This window comes from Chrysemys picta, chromosome 3 (genome assembly GCF_011386835.1).
Source record: "Chrysemys picta bellii isolate R12L10 chromosome 3, ASM1138683v2, whole genome shotgun sequence".
Taxonomy (NCBI): domain Eukaryota; kingdom Metazoa; phylum Chordata; order Testudines; family Emydidae; genus Chrysemys; species Chrysemys picta.
In genome coordinates this window covers 118,663,322-118,678,101 of record NC_088793.1, presented here as the reverse complement: position 1 = coordinate 118,678,101, position 14,780 = coordinate 118,663,322, and the positions used below count along the sequence as shown (strand labels likewise).

The following is a 14,780-nucleotide window of genomic DNA, read 5'->3' as shown; positions in this document are numbered from 1 at the left end:
ACAGTTACTGCACAGGGTGAGTAACCTTCTCTTCTTCTTTGAGTGATGCCCTTATGGGTGCTCCAGTGTAGGTGACTAGGAAGCAGTGTCCCTAATTGGAAGGCTGGGGCTTCAGAGTAGTATTTACTGCACATGACCATACAGTGTGTCCTAGTAGAGTAGTAGTGTCCTGCTGTGGCAGGCTGAGTAATGGTGTAGTGACAATTAAAAGTGTCTGCTGATGCCCATGTGGCCACTTTGTAAATGTCAGCAATTATTATTGAGAAAGGCGATCGAGGTGGAGAGCGAGCAGGTGGAATGTGCTTTAGTTCCAGGAGAAGGCTATCAATTGTGTAGTTGGTAGGACAGATGTGTACACTGCGAGATCTACTTGGAAAGGCGTTGCTTAGAGATAGCCGCACCTTTCGATCTTTCGGCCATTGAGGAATAAGATTTTCGGAAAGATTTAGTTCTGTGCTGATTTTCAGAAAGGTTTAGTTCTGTGCAGATAGAGAATGAATGGTCATCTGACGTCCAGGGTGTGCAGTGTTGCCTCCTATTGGTTGCTGTGTGGCTTTTGAAAGAAGCAGGGAAGGTGGATAGGTTGACTGAGATGGAAGGAGGATGGTACCTTGGGTAAAAATTTGGGATGTGGACATAGAATAACTTCGTCCTTAGGAAAAGTTGTGTACAGGGGGGTATGTCATAAAGGCTCTAATTGAGGGCAGCAAGAGTTCTCGGGTGTGGCAAAGAGGTTGAAGACGTGCTGAAGGGCTCACGTATTTAGTTCCCACTCGTGATCATGGGAGAATCTGCTGCTCAGTGACTCCACAGTGGTGTTCTGGTGTCCAGGGAGGTATGCGGTTGAGATGGTAATGCCATGTTGTATTCAATATTTCCATAATTTCAGTGCCTCCGAGCACAGAGTGGGACCTTGCTCCACCCTGACTGTTGTGGTAGAACATGCAGGCGATATTGTCCGTCATGACTCTGATGGTGCGATGTGCGATCAGTGGGAGAAAGCATCGTCAGGCATTGTGGACGGCTTGTAGCTCCAGGAGGTTGATATGTAGGGTGGACTCGGTTAGGGACAATCTGCCCTGCGCTGTATGAGTGTGAAGGTGCTCTCCTCAATCAATTAAGGAGGCGTCAGTTGTTAGAATCATGGACGGCGCTGGATGAAGGAAAGAAACCCTGACACAAATGTTGTGGTGCTATATTCACCAGAGTAGAAAGTCCTTGACTGTCATAGGCATGGACAGGAGATTGTGTAGGCTGTGTCTGTGAGGTACATAGACTATATGTAGCCATGCCTGAAGACGTCACATGTGTAACCATGCATACTTTACCACAAGTGTGGCCACTGCCATGTGGCCAAGTAGCTGGAGACATGTCCCGGCTGATATTTGGGGACAGGTTCTCACCATGGATACAAGATCAATGATAGTCGAAAATCTTTGAGCTGGGAGGAAGGCTCAGACTTGTATGGCATCTAATTTTACCCCCATAAATTCCAGGTGTTGCACTGGAGTCAGTGTAGTTTTCTCTAAGTTTACACAAACGCCAAGGCTTGAGAAAAGGTCCATTGCCATTTGGACGGCGCAAAGGGCATTGGTTTCAGATGGGCCCTCAGGAGATAGTCATCCAAATATGGAAAGATGATGACGCCCTAGGTATGGCCTTGCGTAGATAGGCAGTGACTACCGCAAGGACTCTGGAGAATACACGAGGGGCTGTCGACAGTCTGAAGGCTAGTACCTTGTACTGATAATGGTTGATCCCCATGATGAACCAGAAAAAACATCAGGGACATGTAGCGAGGCGGTGTGGTTCCCCGCCACCCCGGGGAGGGACGAGCCTCTCCAGACACCAAAGTGGGCGGAGCCAGTGAACCCTGCGCCCGCCCCCCAGAGGTCAAGGCGCAGGACAGGAAGTATAAAAGCCCAACCCCAGAGATCATTAGAGACGCAGCCGCCGGAGATGCCAGATGCCTGTGGCCAAGCTCCCGGTTGGGAGACCCCGCCAATTGGTGGCCGACCCGAGGACTGGCCAGACCAGCCAATGCCTGAGGCCAACCAGAGCCCAGAGAAGCAGTCAAGCCTGCCCCTCGCAAGTTACCCAGAGGAGCTGTCAAGCCTATCGCTCGCCAGTTACCCTGAGGAACACATGGTGCTTGACCCCTTGGAGGACACCGTCTGGGTGCAGGTACCTCTAGAGGGGGAGTCAGGAAGTAGCCCAGGGGCAGCCGACCCTAGTCTGGATGCAGCACTGCCAGAGCCTATGTCAGTGTGTTACAGCCAGGATCCCCACTGACAAAGCAGCAGGCCTTCTGCCGCTGCTAGGGCCCCGGGCTGGGACACAGTAGAGTGGGTAGGCCTGTGTCCCCCCTGCCACCCAACGCGTGGGTGGCAGTCTCCCCCTCTCCCCGGCCCTTCAGAGCCAGGACCTGGGCTTGTTGCTTACCTGTCTGCTCAGCCCCTGCCTGAGGACCTGAGCCACGGACTCTTTGCCACCTGCCCTGACCCAGGGCCTGGGCCGGCTGAACTTAATTGTTTGTTCAGCCCCTGCGTGAGGGCCTGAACCACAGACTTTGTACTGCCCCACACTGACCCAGGACCGGGGCTTATTGTTTAACGGTTTGCTCTGCCCTGTCCGAGGACCAGAGTGTGGAACTCGCTACTGCCCGCCGGCCCGGTGTGAGTAACCATTTGTTTTGCTTCTACCGCTGCTGTGGCATGAGATCCCACAGCCAAACTAGTTCTCCGACATAACCGGACTGACGCAGCGAGGCAGTGTGGTTCCCCGCCGCTTCGGGGAGGGATGAGCTCCGGCCGAACCCCTCTACATGGCAGGATATATTGTGATAAGAAAATACACATCTTGGAGGTCGAGGATTGAGAATCAGTCCTCCTGCTCCAGTAATGTTGGAGTAACCATCTTGAAGCACTGCAGTTTGATGAACCTGTTTAGGTTTTGAAGGTCCAGGATTGGTCTCCAGCTGACAGATTTCTTTTGGACCAGAAAATAATGGGAGTAAAAACCCTTCCCTCTGTGCTAGGATGGGACCAGTTCTATGGCTAACAGTTGCAGAAGATGATTTATTTCTTCTTGTGGCATGGGTTGGTGAGAAGTGTCGTTGAATAGGAATGGGGAGGGAGGGTGGTGGGGCGGGATAGATAGGAAAGGGATGAAGTATCTTTCCCTGATGTTCTCTAGAACCAACTTGTCTGAGGTAATCAGCTGCCATGATGGAAAAAAGGGGCTAAGCGGTTGCCAAACCGGTGGGATGTTGGAAATGACTGATGTGACTGGAACAGGGGGAGGCTTCTAGGGACCTCAACCACACCTTCAAAATTGTTGTTTGGTTGATGGTGCATGGGAGGTATCCCCTTGAGGAACCCATGGTGCTTGACCCCTTGGAGGAGTCGCATGCCTGCATTTGGTAGGGGGCTTCTGTCGATGGCGTTGAATATTGTACTGCTGCTAGGGAGTGTATTGTGGTGGTCAGGATTGTGGGAGAAGTTGATATTTCCCAGGGCACTGGTCTCTTCATCTCTTTGGCATTGGTGTGTAAGTGCCAACAGAGAAGTGAGTTGCTCGGGAATCCTTAAGGGAGTGTAGGGATCCATCCGTACACTCAGTGAACAATCGGGGGTCCTCAAAGGATAGGTCTTCGACAGTGGTTTGTACCGCCTTAGGAAGACCGGCGAGGTGGAGCCATGACACCCGTCTCATGACTATGGCAGTTGTGATGAAATGGGAAGCGGTAGGCATGGAGTCCAAAGAGGCTTGTAAAGCTCTATGGGGCCAAGAAGTGTCCTTCGGATATGAGTGCCTGGAGTCTTTTTTGTCATCAGGAAGGTCATGGCAGAATTCCTGTAGTTTAGAATAGTTGAGGTAATTGTACTTACCTCATAACTGGATATTTGGAATTGGAGCATAGCAGACGAATAAGCCTTGTTTCCAAATAGATCCAATCACTTCCAGTCTGTCATGATGTGTGGGTTGAGGTTGGTATTGGTGTCTTTTTTCTTGCACGGCACTGAAGCCTAAGGAATTTGGGGCGGGGTGAGAAAAGAAAATTGCAAGTCCTCTGCGGGAACATAATATTTTTTGTCCACCTTCTTGCACGTCAGGGGATGGACGGTGGGGTCTGCCAGAGCACTCCGTCCATCCGGAGGAAAGAGTGCTCTGGCACTCCCTGCCAATGAGGCCGGATCGGGAAGGCCTCATTGGCAGGGAGGCTATTTTGGAGGAGGAGGATGTGTTGACATTTCACCTCCTCCAAAGGAATCTGGAGGAGTCTACAATCGTGCGAAAATGTCTGAAGTCGTCAGATGCAGTAGGGGGTGGAGGCATGATAGCTAGAGCCCTGTGCGAATACAAAAATGTGGATCCACATCAAATTCGCCAGGATCAACGTACGATCCAACCCGCAATCCACTAGCCATCTTTTACCTGTATCTGCATCCACAGCAGCAAGCCGTCTCACAAGGGCTAGCAATGGGGGGGAGAGGAGGATGGCAAAGGGAGCGAGTGGGGGGGGCGGGTTCTTGCAGGGAAGAGGCATTTCGAGAGTGGGGACTGGGGCTAAGGGGCAGTATGCGGGCAGGATCTCGAGAAGAGGGTGGCGCAGAGTTGGACTTGTGGGGAAGGGGCATTGCATCGGATGCTGCTCCGGGGGACTTGCGAGTGATGGCACACGGCAGCAGCAGTGCATGTTGCATCACAATGGGGTGGAGGGGTGGGGCGCTGGGGCCCCCTGCTCCAATCCCCGTGGCTGGGGGCCCTGCTGCCCAGGAGTGGGCAGGCTGGGCCCAGGAACATGGTCAGTGCTGCCGGGCCGGGCCATGGTGGGGATGCTGGTGCTGCCCAAGGGGACCGAGCTGCTGGACAGGAAGCAGCGTGGCGAGCGGGTGCTGGACAGCCCCAACTCCAACTTGCTGCCCAGCCCCAGCTACTGGCTGCTGTTGCCAGCCCTCAGTGTGCTGTGCCCCCCGGGCTGCCTGAGCCAGATGCCATGGGCCAGGCGCCACCGGCGAGTAGAGCCCTGCATGTTTGTATCTGCATCTGATCCACTATCTGCAAAAATGGTCTGCAGATATCCGCAGATTTGCAGGGCTCTAATGATAGCCTCATCAGGCAAGAAGAAGAGAAGTGGAGTGGTGGTAGAATTTCATCCTCCTGTTCTTCCTTCTCATCTGCTAGAGGGAGATGCTCAGCCTCTGGTGGTCGACAGACCGATGGAGAAGGCAAAGGTGTAGGCCTCCGGCTTTGCTCCATGGGAGGTTTCCCAAACTGTGCTCTGTACATGGCCTCAAGATCCCAGTAGGGCCAATGTTGAAGGAGTGGCACATTGCATCCCTAGCGGTCCATACCAGGGCCCAAGTCCGGTTGTGGATTGTGAGTAGTGAAGACGAGTAGAGGAAGTCTTTTGAGTCTATCTCGAGTAAGAGTGTGGGATGGAGTACTCCTCCTCCTCCATGTCACTGGGGAAGGGTGTTGCCGTCCTTGGAGGGGAAAGGGAAGAATGGTGTGAGTCTGGAGAGATGGATGGAAGTAGAGGGAGGTCATGTCTGAGTAGTGGTGACTCAGGCACATCAGTGACAAGTCAGTCCTTGGGGTATCTGTACTCTTGGGGTGGAGGGAGGGGCGTCATTGGCCCAGCGCGTGTATTGGTGCTGAGGGAGAGATGCATTCTCCTGAGCAGTCAGCAGATGGAGTGGAAGACTTGCTTGGTGCCGAGGACTTGCTCAGTGCTGAAATGAACCTTGGCGCTGATAGTGCTGTCAGTGCCATAATACCTGAAGTTGGCCTGGTTGGGACGGTTGGTACTATTCTTCAAGGTCTTGTGTCTCAGTCTGTAGGTCTGCCCAGTTAGGGTCTTTAGACCTTTGCTTAGCTGTGGTACCAGAGGTATTCAGACAGGCCCTGGAGCTAAGTCCCCTCTCCAAGGATATTGAGGCAACCAACCTCACTGGGGATGATGTTCTGGCGGGCGATGTCTCAGAAGGTGATGAGGGAGCCAGTTTCTTCTCAACAGAATGGGAAACAGAAGGCATAAAAGTGGTTTTTTTTTTCATAGGGAGAGAAGGAAAAGGGAGAAAATAACTACTAAACTACACTAAAAGGTAACAGGTAAGGCACTATCTAACAGGGCAAAAGGAGAAGTGGGCTCTGCTGTGGATTCCCTCCCAGACCAAAGGCGGTTAAGAAGGAACTGGGGGGCGGTTGGACCTCACAGTACTATATATATGTCCCGCTCCTGGCGCGAGATGGGGGAGATGCACATGTGTGGTCCGAAAGGCACTACTGAAAGATCTCAGAACCTAGGCACAGGGAGTGCTGCCACATCTGCAGGGGAGCATCCACAGAAACATCACTCAAGGAAGAACCCAATTAATATTATTAGTGGTGGGGGCCTACTGCTCTGCTTCTCTCAGCCTCCAGAAAGCTGCAAAAGGAGTGAGTAAGTGATTGTCTCCATTACTTTATACTTAGCTTCTGGCAGGGTAGGGTCTCTACTGCTCTCCTTTCCCATGAATCGCTCCAGAGCTTGCCTCTGGTGCTTCTCAGTGCTTTCCCAAGCAGCAGAAGAATGAAAGGTCAATATTCCAGTCAATTTCACTGCTACTCAAGGCTTCTGAATTGAGTCTTGTTAATTTCATTCTGTAGCTGTTGCTTGGAAAGGTGTAAACAGCAGCAAAGGCACTGCAGCAATCTGTAGATTCAGGAAGACAGCAACTGCTCTAGTTCATGTCTGAAAGTTCATCATCTACCAAAAGAGTTAGAAAAACTTGGTTTTGGAGGCTGCTTAGGCTAGGAGGAAACCTGGAGCAGCCTATCTTGTTTTTGTGTCATTCCTAAAAATGCTACTTTGGAAAGATGGGACTTCCAGGAATGGCAAATCATTCCATAGAACAGGATGGCTGACGTTCAAAACCATGTCGACTTCCTAGTCAAAAATTAATTAGGTAAACAAACACTGATTTATTTAGCTGGACGTGATTGTTTGGAGGTACACCAATATAAATGAACTGACTTCTCATATTTTAATGCTGGGTTCTTTCAACCAAATGTGGGACTTCCAGCAATGACATTTGATTTCAGCCCTCATTGCAAAGCACATGATTCAGTGTATGATCTCAGCCTACCTCTACTATACTAGACAGGTGGGGACCAGTTTAGAATGTGTCTAGAAATAATGCATATAAGTTTTCTTCTGGGCAGTTTAAGGTATCTTTATAAATGTCTTAGTTTATATGAACCACCTTGTACCACACGCCAAATGGCCCTGGAAAGTGAGTGGTAAACATTTCTCTATCAGTTTAACTATTACTGGTGGGGTGGAATCCTAGTGATTTCTTATCCCTTCCAACTGTAGGGTGGAAAATACTATCTTTACTAGTTTGCACTGATGTCACACACTATGCATTCATAATACAGCCTATGGATTATTTTCCCTTCCTGGACTTATAGTACTCTATAACTCCAGGGATCAAAGACAACAAAAACCCGTATGTAGAATGAAAAAGGGACCCAGAATAATTCAAAGAAGTGTGAGACTTTTGATAGCTGGATCCAAGATTTGACCCAAGGGAAAAGGTCTGAACTGTACTGCTCTAAAGTTGAGAGTGTTTGGACCAAAGGTTTTGACCAGCCCATTATAATGACACATACCAAGCACAATTTTGGATCTAGACCAGAAGATTCAAAGAATCTAGAGTTCAGGGGTATTTGATCTGAAGTTTTGGTTTGAACCCACCTCGGATAAGTGTGTATTTTAACAACAAAAGGCCACATAAATACAAGCTTTCCATAAAATGAATGAATTTCAAATACCCAAGCCACAGAAGTAATTATTTTTAAAATTACATAAAACATCGTATTTCTACTCATTTTATTTTTTAAAACAAATTTACCTGGAATACTTGCAGGAGAAATTGGACCAGATCTTGATTGGTTGCTTCCAACAGGAGAGCCTACAGGGGAAGGTGATGGACCCCCTGGGATGCCAGAGAGATGTGGGGAGGCATGAGGGGAGAAAGGTGACTGTGCAGGGTTACTCTGCTCTCCCTGGCTGCTTGTAGAACCTGATGCACTAACTGCTGAACTCAGTGTTGCTTCAGTTCCAGTGGGCAGGTCATCAATGGAGCCGGATAAATCCTGAGAGAGGAAGAAGAAAAAAAAATAGAGTATGAGTAAGAACTAACACCCAAGGAACAGCACCTGAAAACTAGAAGGGTAGTGAGGAACTCTCTGTGCTTGGGCGGAAACCGTTAATATTTTTAAGAAGTTATTTCATGTAGAAGATGATGACTGGCCCTGGCCCCTTGTCTCATTAAAGACCCAACTGCGATGTTTTCAATAGTAAGGAAGTTTGCTCTGGTCTGTTGGTTAAATTCCAATTTGTATAACTATATTCTACCAATCTAAAATCCCCTTCTAGTTTTAGCTGGATACGCTGTTCTTCACTTGTTTTTCTTAACTACTATATGATCTAAGTTCCCTGTAACCTGCATGGCTGTGCAGCAGCCTATTTAGTGCCGTGCAGGCGCTCAGGGAACCTGCCTGGGGACCTGCTGCGCCCCCGGCCCCAACTGTGCTGCGGCCCAGACCTGCCGTGGCTGGGGCACCCGGGCCTGCCACGGCCGGGGCAGGGCAGCTTGGCTTCAGGCTTGGCTGGTGCGCCCCTCATCTAGCCCCTGCCCGGACCTGCCGGGCTGGGGCGCCTATCCTGCAGCCCCAGCCCCAGAACTGCCATGGTGGGGAGAGGCATCTCTCCCCACCAGCCCAGGTGCTGTTGCAGGGAGAGAAAGCTGCAGGGAGTCTCTCTCCCCGCCATAGCCCTGGAGCACCCTCTTGCACCCCAAACCCCTCATCCCCAGCCCCACTCCAGAGCCCGCACACCCAGCTGGAGCCCTCACTCCCTGTACCCAACTCTCTGCCCCAGCCTGAACCTCTCATCCCCACACCCCCAGCCGGAGCCCTCACCCCCTGCACCCAACCCTCTGCCTCAGCCCTGAGACCTTCATCCCTGACCCCACCCCCAAGCTCGCACCTCTAGCCGGGAGCCCTCACACCCCAACCCTCTGCCCCAGCCCTGAGCTCCCTCCCACACTCTGAACCCCTCGGCCCCACCCCATGAATTTTGTTATGTGCACCAATATGAAGGTGATGTATCACACATCACCTCCAAATTGGTGCACATAACAAAATTCATTTCACACATGGGTGGGAAAAATTAGAGGGAATACTGTATACGATGTTGCTATACACTGTTAAACAGCTGCTGTGTTTCATTTCATATATGGCTGCACTGCCATTGGTGCATAAAGTGTTCCCTATATCGTCAAACCTCACTTATCTGAATGCTAGTTAACTAAAAATTTCAATCACCTGAAGGCTGGGTACAAGCCCAAAAGGTTTAGATTCCTAGATTCCAAAGCCAGAAGGGACCACTGTTATCATCTAGTCTGATCTCCTGTATAACACAGACCATAGAACTTTCCCAAATTTCTAGAGTGTATCACAGAGAAATATCCAATCTTGAGTTCAAAATGTCCAGCGATGCCGACTCCACCACAACCCTTGGTAATTTGTTCCAATGGTTAATTACCCTCACTGTTAGGAATTTATGCTTTATTTTATTTTACATCTGAATTTATCTAGCTTTATCTTCCAGCCATCGGATCATGTTATAAAGTTCTCTACTTCACTGAAGAGCCCATTATTAAATATTTGTTCCCCAGGTAGGTACTTGTAGACTGTGATAAAGTCACCTTTAATATTCTCTTTATTAAGCTAAATAGATTGAACTCCATGAGTCTATCACTATAAGGCATGTTTTCCAATCCTTTAATCATTCCAGTGGCTCTCCTCTGAACCCTCTTCAGTTTATCAACATTATTCTTGAATTGTGGACACCAGAACTGGACACAGTATTCTAGCAGAGGTCGCACCAATGCCAAAATAACCTCTCTACTCCTACTCCAGATTTCCCTGTTTATGCATCCAAAGATCACGTTAGCCCTTTTGGCCACAGCTGGGAGCCCAGGTGCAGCTGACCATTCACCACAACCCCCAAATCCTTTTCAGAGTCACTGCTTCCCAGGATATAAAAGTTTCCCATCCTGTAAGTATGGCCTACAGTCTTTGTTTCTAGACCTACACACTTACATTTGACCATATTAAAACACATATTGCTTCCTTGTTCCCAGCTTACCAAGCGATCCAGATTGCTCTGTATCAGTGACCTGTCCTCTTCATTATTTACCACTCCCACAATTTTTGTGTCATCTGCAAACTTTATCAGGGATGATTTTGTGCTTTCTTTCAGATCATGGATAAAAATGTTAAATAGCTTATGACCAAGAGCCAACCCCTGTAGGACCCCACTAGAAATACATACGCTTGATGATGATTCCCTGTTTATAATTACATTTTGAGACCTATCTGTTATCCAGCTTTTAATCCATTTAATGTGTTTCATGTTAATTTTATATCATTATAATTTTTTAATCAAATGTTGTGCAGCATCATGTCAACTGCCTTACAGAAGTCTAAGTATATTAAATCAACACTACTGCCTATATCAACCAAACTTGTAATCTCATACAAAAAATCAAGTTAGTCTGACAGGATCCATACTCCATAAACCCATACTGACCGGCATTAATTAGATTACCCTCCTTTAATTCTTTATTGAGTCCCATATCAGCAACTCCATTATCTTGCCTGGGATCAATGTCAGATTGACAGACTTATAATAACTTGGTTATCCTGTTTACACTTTTTAAATATTGGCCCAACATTAGCTTTCTTCCAGTCTTCTGAAACTTCCACAGTGCTCCAAGATATAGCAAGCTCCTCACCCTGCTCTTTTAGAGCTCTTGGATGCATCTATCTGGACCTGCTGATTTAAAAACGTCTAACTGTAGTAGCTGCTGTTTAACATTCTCCTGAGATATTAGTGGAATGCAAAGAGTTATCTTATGATATGACTATGTAATATTCCCCTCCCCAATACAGAACAGAAATATTTATTGATCACTTCTGCCTTTTCGGCATTATTATTGATAATTCTACCATTTCCATTTAGTAATTGACCAATATCACTGTTATGATTCTTTTTTTTTCTAATATTCTTAAAAAACTCCTTCTTACTGTCCTTAGATCTGCTGGCCCTAGATTTATCCTTGTGTCCTTTTGCTTCCTTTATAAATTGTCTACAGTTTCTAGCTTCTGATTTATATTCATTACTATTAACTTCCCCTTTCTTCTATATATATTACTTTTTATAGCTGTCTTTACTTCCCCCTTTTAACCAGGTCAGTTTTTTAACCAATACAACCTTCTTCCTCAATTGTGTTTTTTTTTGGGGGCATCTAGTAAAGTGTTTGTAAACAATTCCCAATTATCTTTAACATTTTTCTGATTAAATTCTTCCTCCAACCTAATATAGCTCATAAATGTATTCAGCTCTGTGAAACTGGTCCTTTTACAGCACCAGGTATATATATTACTGGCCTGGACTTTACTCTGTTTGCACATTATAAATTGATCAAGTCATGATCACTTGTACTTTAGATACCAATTTAACTTTTGACTGAAGCTCAAGCCCTATGGAGTTAGTTGGTTCTTCAGGATTGGACTTTAGTAAATGTCAAACAACTAGAAATGTTGCAACAAGGTAGAGGTGTAGCCCATATTTTTTCAATAATAGTGGGAGCTCCCAAAAGTTCAGTAACCTTCTGTTGGAGGAAGCCCTTGTGTAAGCAAAAAGAACAGGAGTACTTGTGGCACCTTAGAGACTAACAAATTTATTTGAGCATAAGCTTTCGTGGGCTACATCCCACTTCTTCGTATACATAGAATGGAACATATATTGAGGAGATATATATATATATGTTCCATTCTATGCATCCGAAGAAGTGGGCTGTAGCCCACAAAAGCTTGTGCTCAAATAAATTTGTTAGTCTCTAAGGTGCCACAAGTACTCCTGTTCTTTTTGCGGATACAGACTAACATGGCTGCTATTCTGAAACTTGTGTAAGCATTCATACTTACACTGAGAAAACCCAAATATTGCAAAATGTTGTGGATTTTTTACACAATGACAAGTACTTTAAGGTTGTAAGGTATATGTTAGGAGGCAAGCTGATACTTCTATTAGCTAAGTAAGGTGCAAATAAAAGAGTTTGCTATTTCACACTTAAAACAGGTCATCTCCTACGTCATCTCATGACCTCAAAGTCTTCAACAGATTAAATAACTGGTATGACAGACCATTTACCCATTTGGTTCTAATCTTACTCACATGGTTCTAATCTTACTCACATAAGTAGTTCTACTGAAGCCAATATGATTAGTCACATGAGTAAGGTGTGTAAAATCTTGCTCCATCTGGGGGAGAGTTGATGAAGGGACAAATTATTCATGTACAAACATCTGCCAAATTTTTGATAAGCAAAGGAAGAAACTCTCAATATTTTTGTTGAATTTTCAATACTTTGGGCCAGATTGCAAAGAAGTATCCTTAAATGTAACAAATTTGCCATCACCTACTGGCCCGCTTACAAAAGACTCACCCTCTAAAAAAACTAGAATTTTTTGAAAACTTCCAAGTTGCATGAGTTTAAGTGCAAAATAAGCGTCTTAAAAACTCAACCAGTACAGAAAACACCCAACATACTGGACTCTACTCTTCCTTGCGCATAATGAGGACTACTGTCTGTCCCTAACCCTCCATTTTTGCTCCAAATCTGCTCGCAACATGACACTTTATGAACCTTCTTTCCAATTCAAATAAGACCTCCATTTCTGTGGGCACAACTTTGCACCTGTGATATTAATGCTTTTTCCTCTGAGCACAAAACCGTAGGTGTAGTTCATTGTGCATGTAAAAATGGGAATCCATATTCATAATCTGACCCTGTATGTCAACAATGCACTGATTTAATAGTAAAGTTGCAACCCCCTGAAAATAGCGGTATAATAGTGTAATTGGCAATAAACTGTTTTTGTTTTGTCTGTTCTAAAAACTATTAATGTCGGTACAAAGTGTAAGCAAGTAATGAAGGTATTTCATACAGTATAGAATAATTATAGAGATTCTTAAACAGGAGTATATTTGACAAATAGGTAAGTAATTACTGCTTTTCCATGCATAATATAGCGCACCCTTAAACAGAAGCAAATGATTACTGTCGTAATGTGTAACAAATATAGCAGAAACTGCTGATAAAACAAATGCTGCTGAAAAACACACAATGAAAACTGAAAACAGAATCTAGCAGAATAGAAGCAGTTCACAATGAATACAGATCCTGCGTACCTAAGGGGTACGAGATATATACATACACAACTCTGTGTTTAGAGAGGCCATTTCGCCCAGACAACAGCTCAGACTCGATAACATTTTTTGGTCCACGGTTACTTGTTTCATGTAGCCAAGCGGAATTTGAAAAAATAAAAAATAAAAAAAAGTATTAAGCGGGTAATACTGTGCATGATAAAATGATTTGTAGTTCAGGGATCAAGGCAAAACTTGAGAGTTCACCATAATATCACCATTTATCTTTGGCTTGCTGAGTGTGTATGTGTAGGGGGAAGAAGGCGGAGGACACGAGTGAAGTTCATTTTTTCCATCAGGTTGCATTACGACTTCTCATTCTGTTAATCCCCCACGGGGGAGGAGTGAGTGACAAGTCCCAGGCATTTCCTCAAGTGCATGCCTTCAAGGGATTTCCTCACAAACCTGATGCAGCTCATTCATAAAAGCAAAAAGGGGGGGAGGTGGAGGCCTCACGTGATGCCACTTTGCTTAAAGAGCTAAACTATGTCCAGAGAGAGAGAGAGAGAGAGAGAGAGAGCATGCAAACAACAGACAGGCTTCAACTGCACTACACACTACTTCAGCCTGACCTGACTGACCCCACACCCGTACATCATGATCCACACACGCTGAACAAACAGCAGGATTTCCTTACAGGACTGGATATTGTACATGCACACCTCGCAATTCATTTAGCCACACTGTCAGGGATGTTATCATAGCAACAATGTGTGTCAAGAAAACAGATAAACATGTAAGCTTTCTCACAAGAGTGAATAGACTTATATTATCCACAGGGCTGTCCAGATTACAGTGGGCAAAGAGGAAACACAAGTCAGCCATCCATACTTCGTTAACTTGCCATGGAGTTGTCTGTGATTTTTTTCTTTTAATTTGATAATTGCTTTTTAGAGAAATATATACATAAATATATGTACCGTGTGACCGCCTCCTGCCATCCCCTATTACATGCAATGCAAGAATAGATGCAGCCTTGTTATAAAAAAAAAAGCTACATGAGGAAATTACATACAGAAGAGAATGCATGCAGTATACAGACAGTAACAGCAGAGGTCTTCTTATTGTTCTCATGTCAGCAGCATTTTAATGTTTGCTGTTCCTCCAAGTAACAGAACAGTAATAACGTAATATGTAATTTCCATATTACAGGCATACACATTATGTGTGCATATACATTTTTATATGTAAATTATATAAATACACACACACACACACACACACACACACTTTATCCATATGCAAAGCTATTTAAAAACCTGCTAATAAGAGAAGTACCACAGTGGTTTAAGCATGCAGCCTAGTTAACAAAGAAGCTCTGTAACTAATACTTCTCTAGAGGACAATTTAGTCAGCAGGGCACCAACTCTATTCTTTTATAACTACTATCAGATCTATGATGCCTGTAAAGAACAGAGAGACCTTACTGCATCTCATTCAAACCAAG

At 45.8% G+C, this 14,780-nt stretch overlaps 1 protein-coding gene across 27 annotated transcripts in view; it reads right to left on the bottom strand.

Moving 5' to 3' along the window:
• Nucleotides 1-14,780, bottom strand: part of ARID1B (AT-rich interaction domain 1B) — a 399,185-nt gene that overhangs the window by 124,171 nt on the left and 260,234 nt on the right. For all 27 annotated transcript variants that reach the window (XM_065590368.1, XM_065590370.1, XM_065590348.1 and 24 more), the window contains one exon: nt 7,902-8,145. In XM_065590368.1, the coding sequence (XP_065446440.1) occupies nt 7,902-8,145 (244 nt within the window). The remainder of the gene's footprint in view (nt 1-7,901; nt 8,146-14,780) is intronic.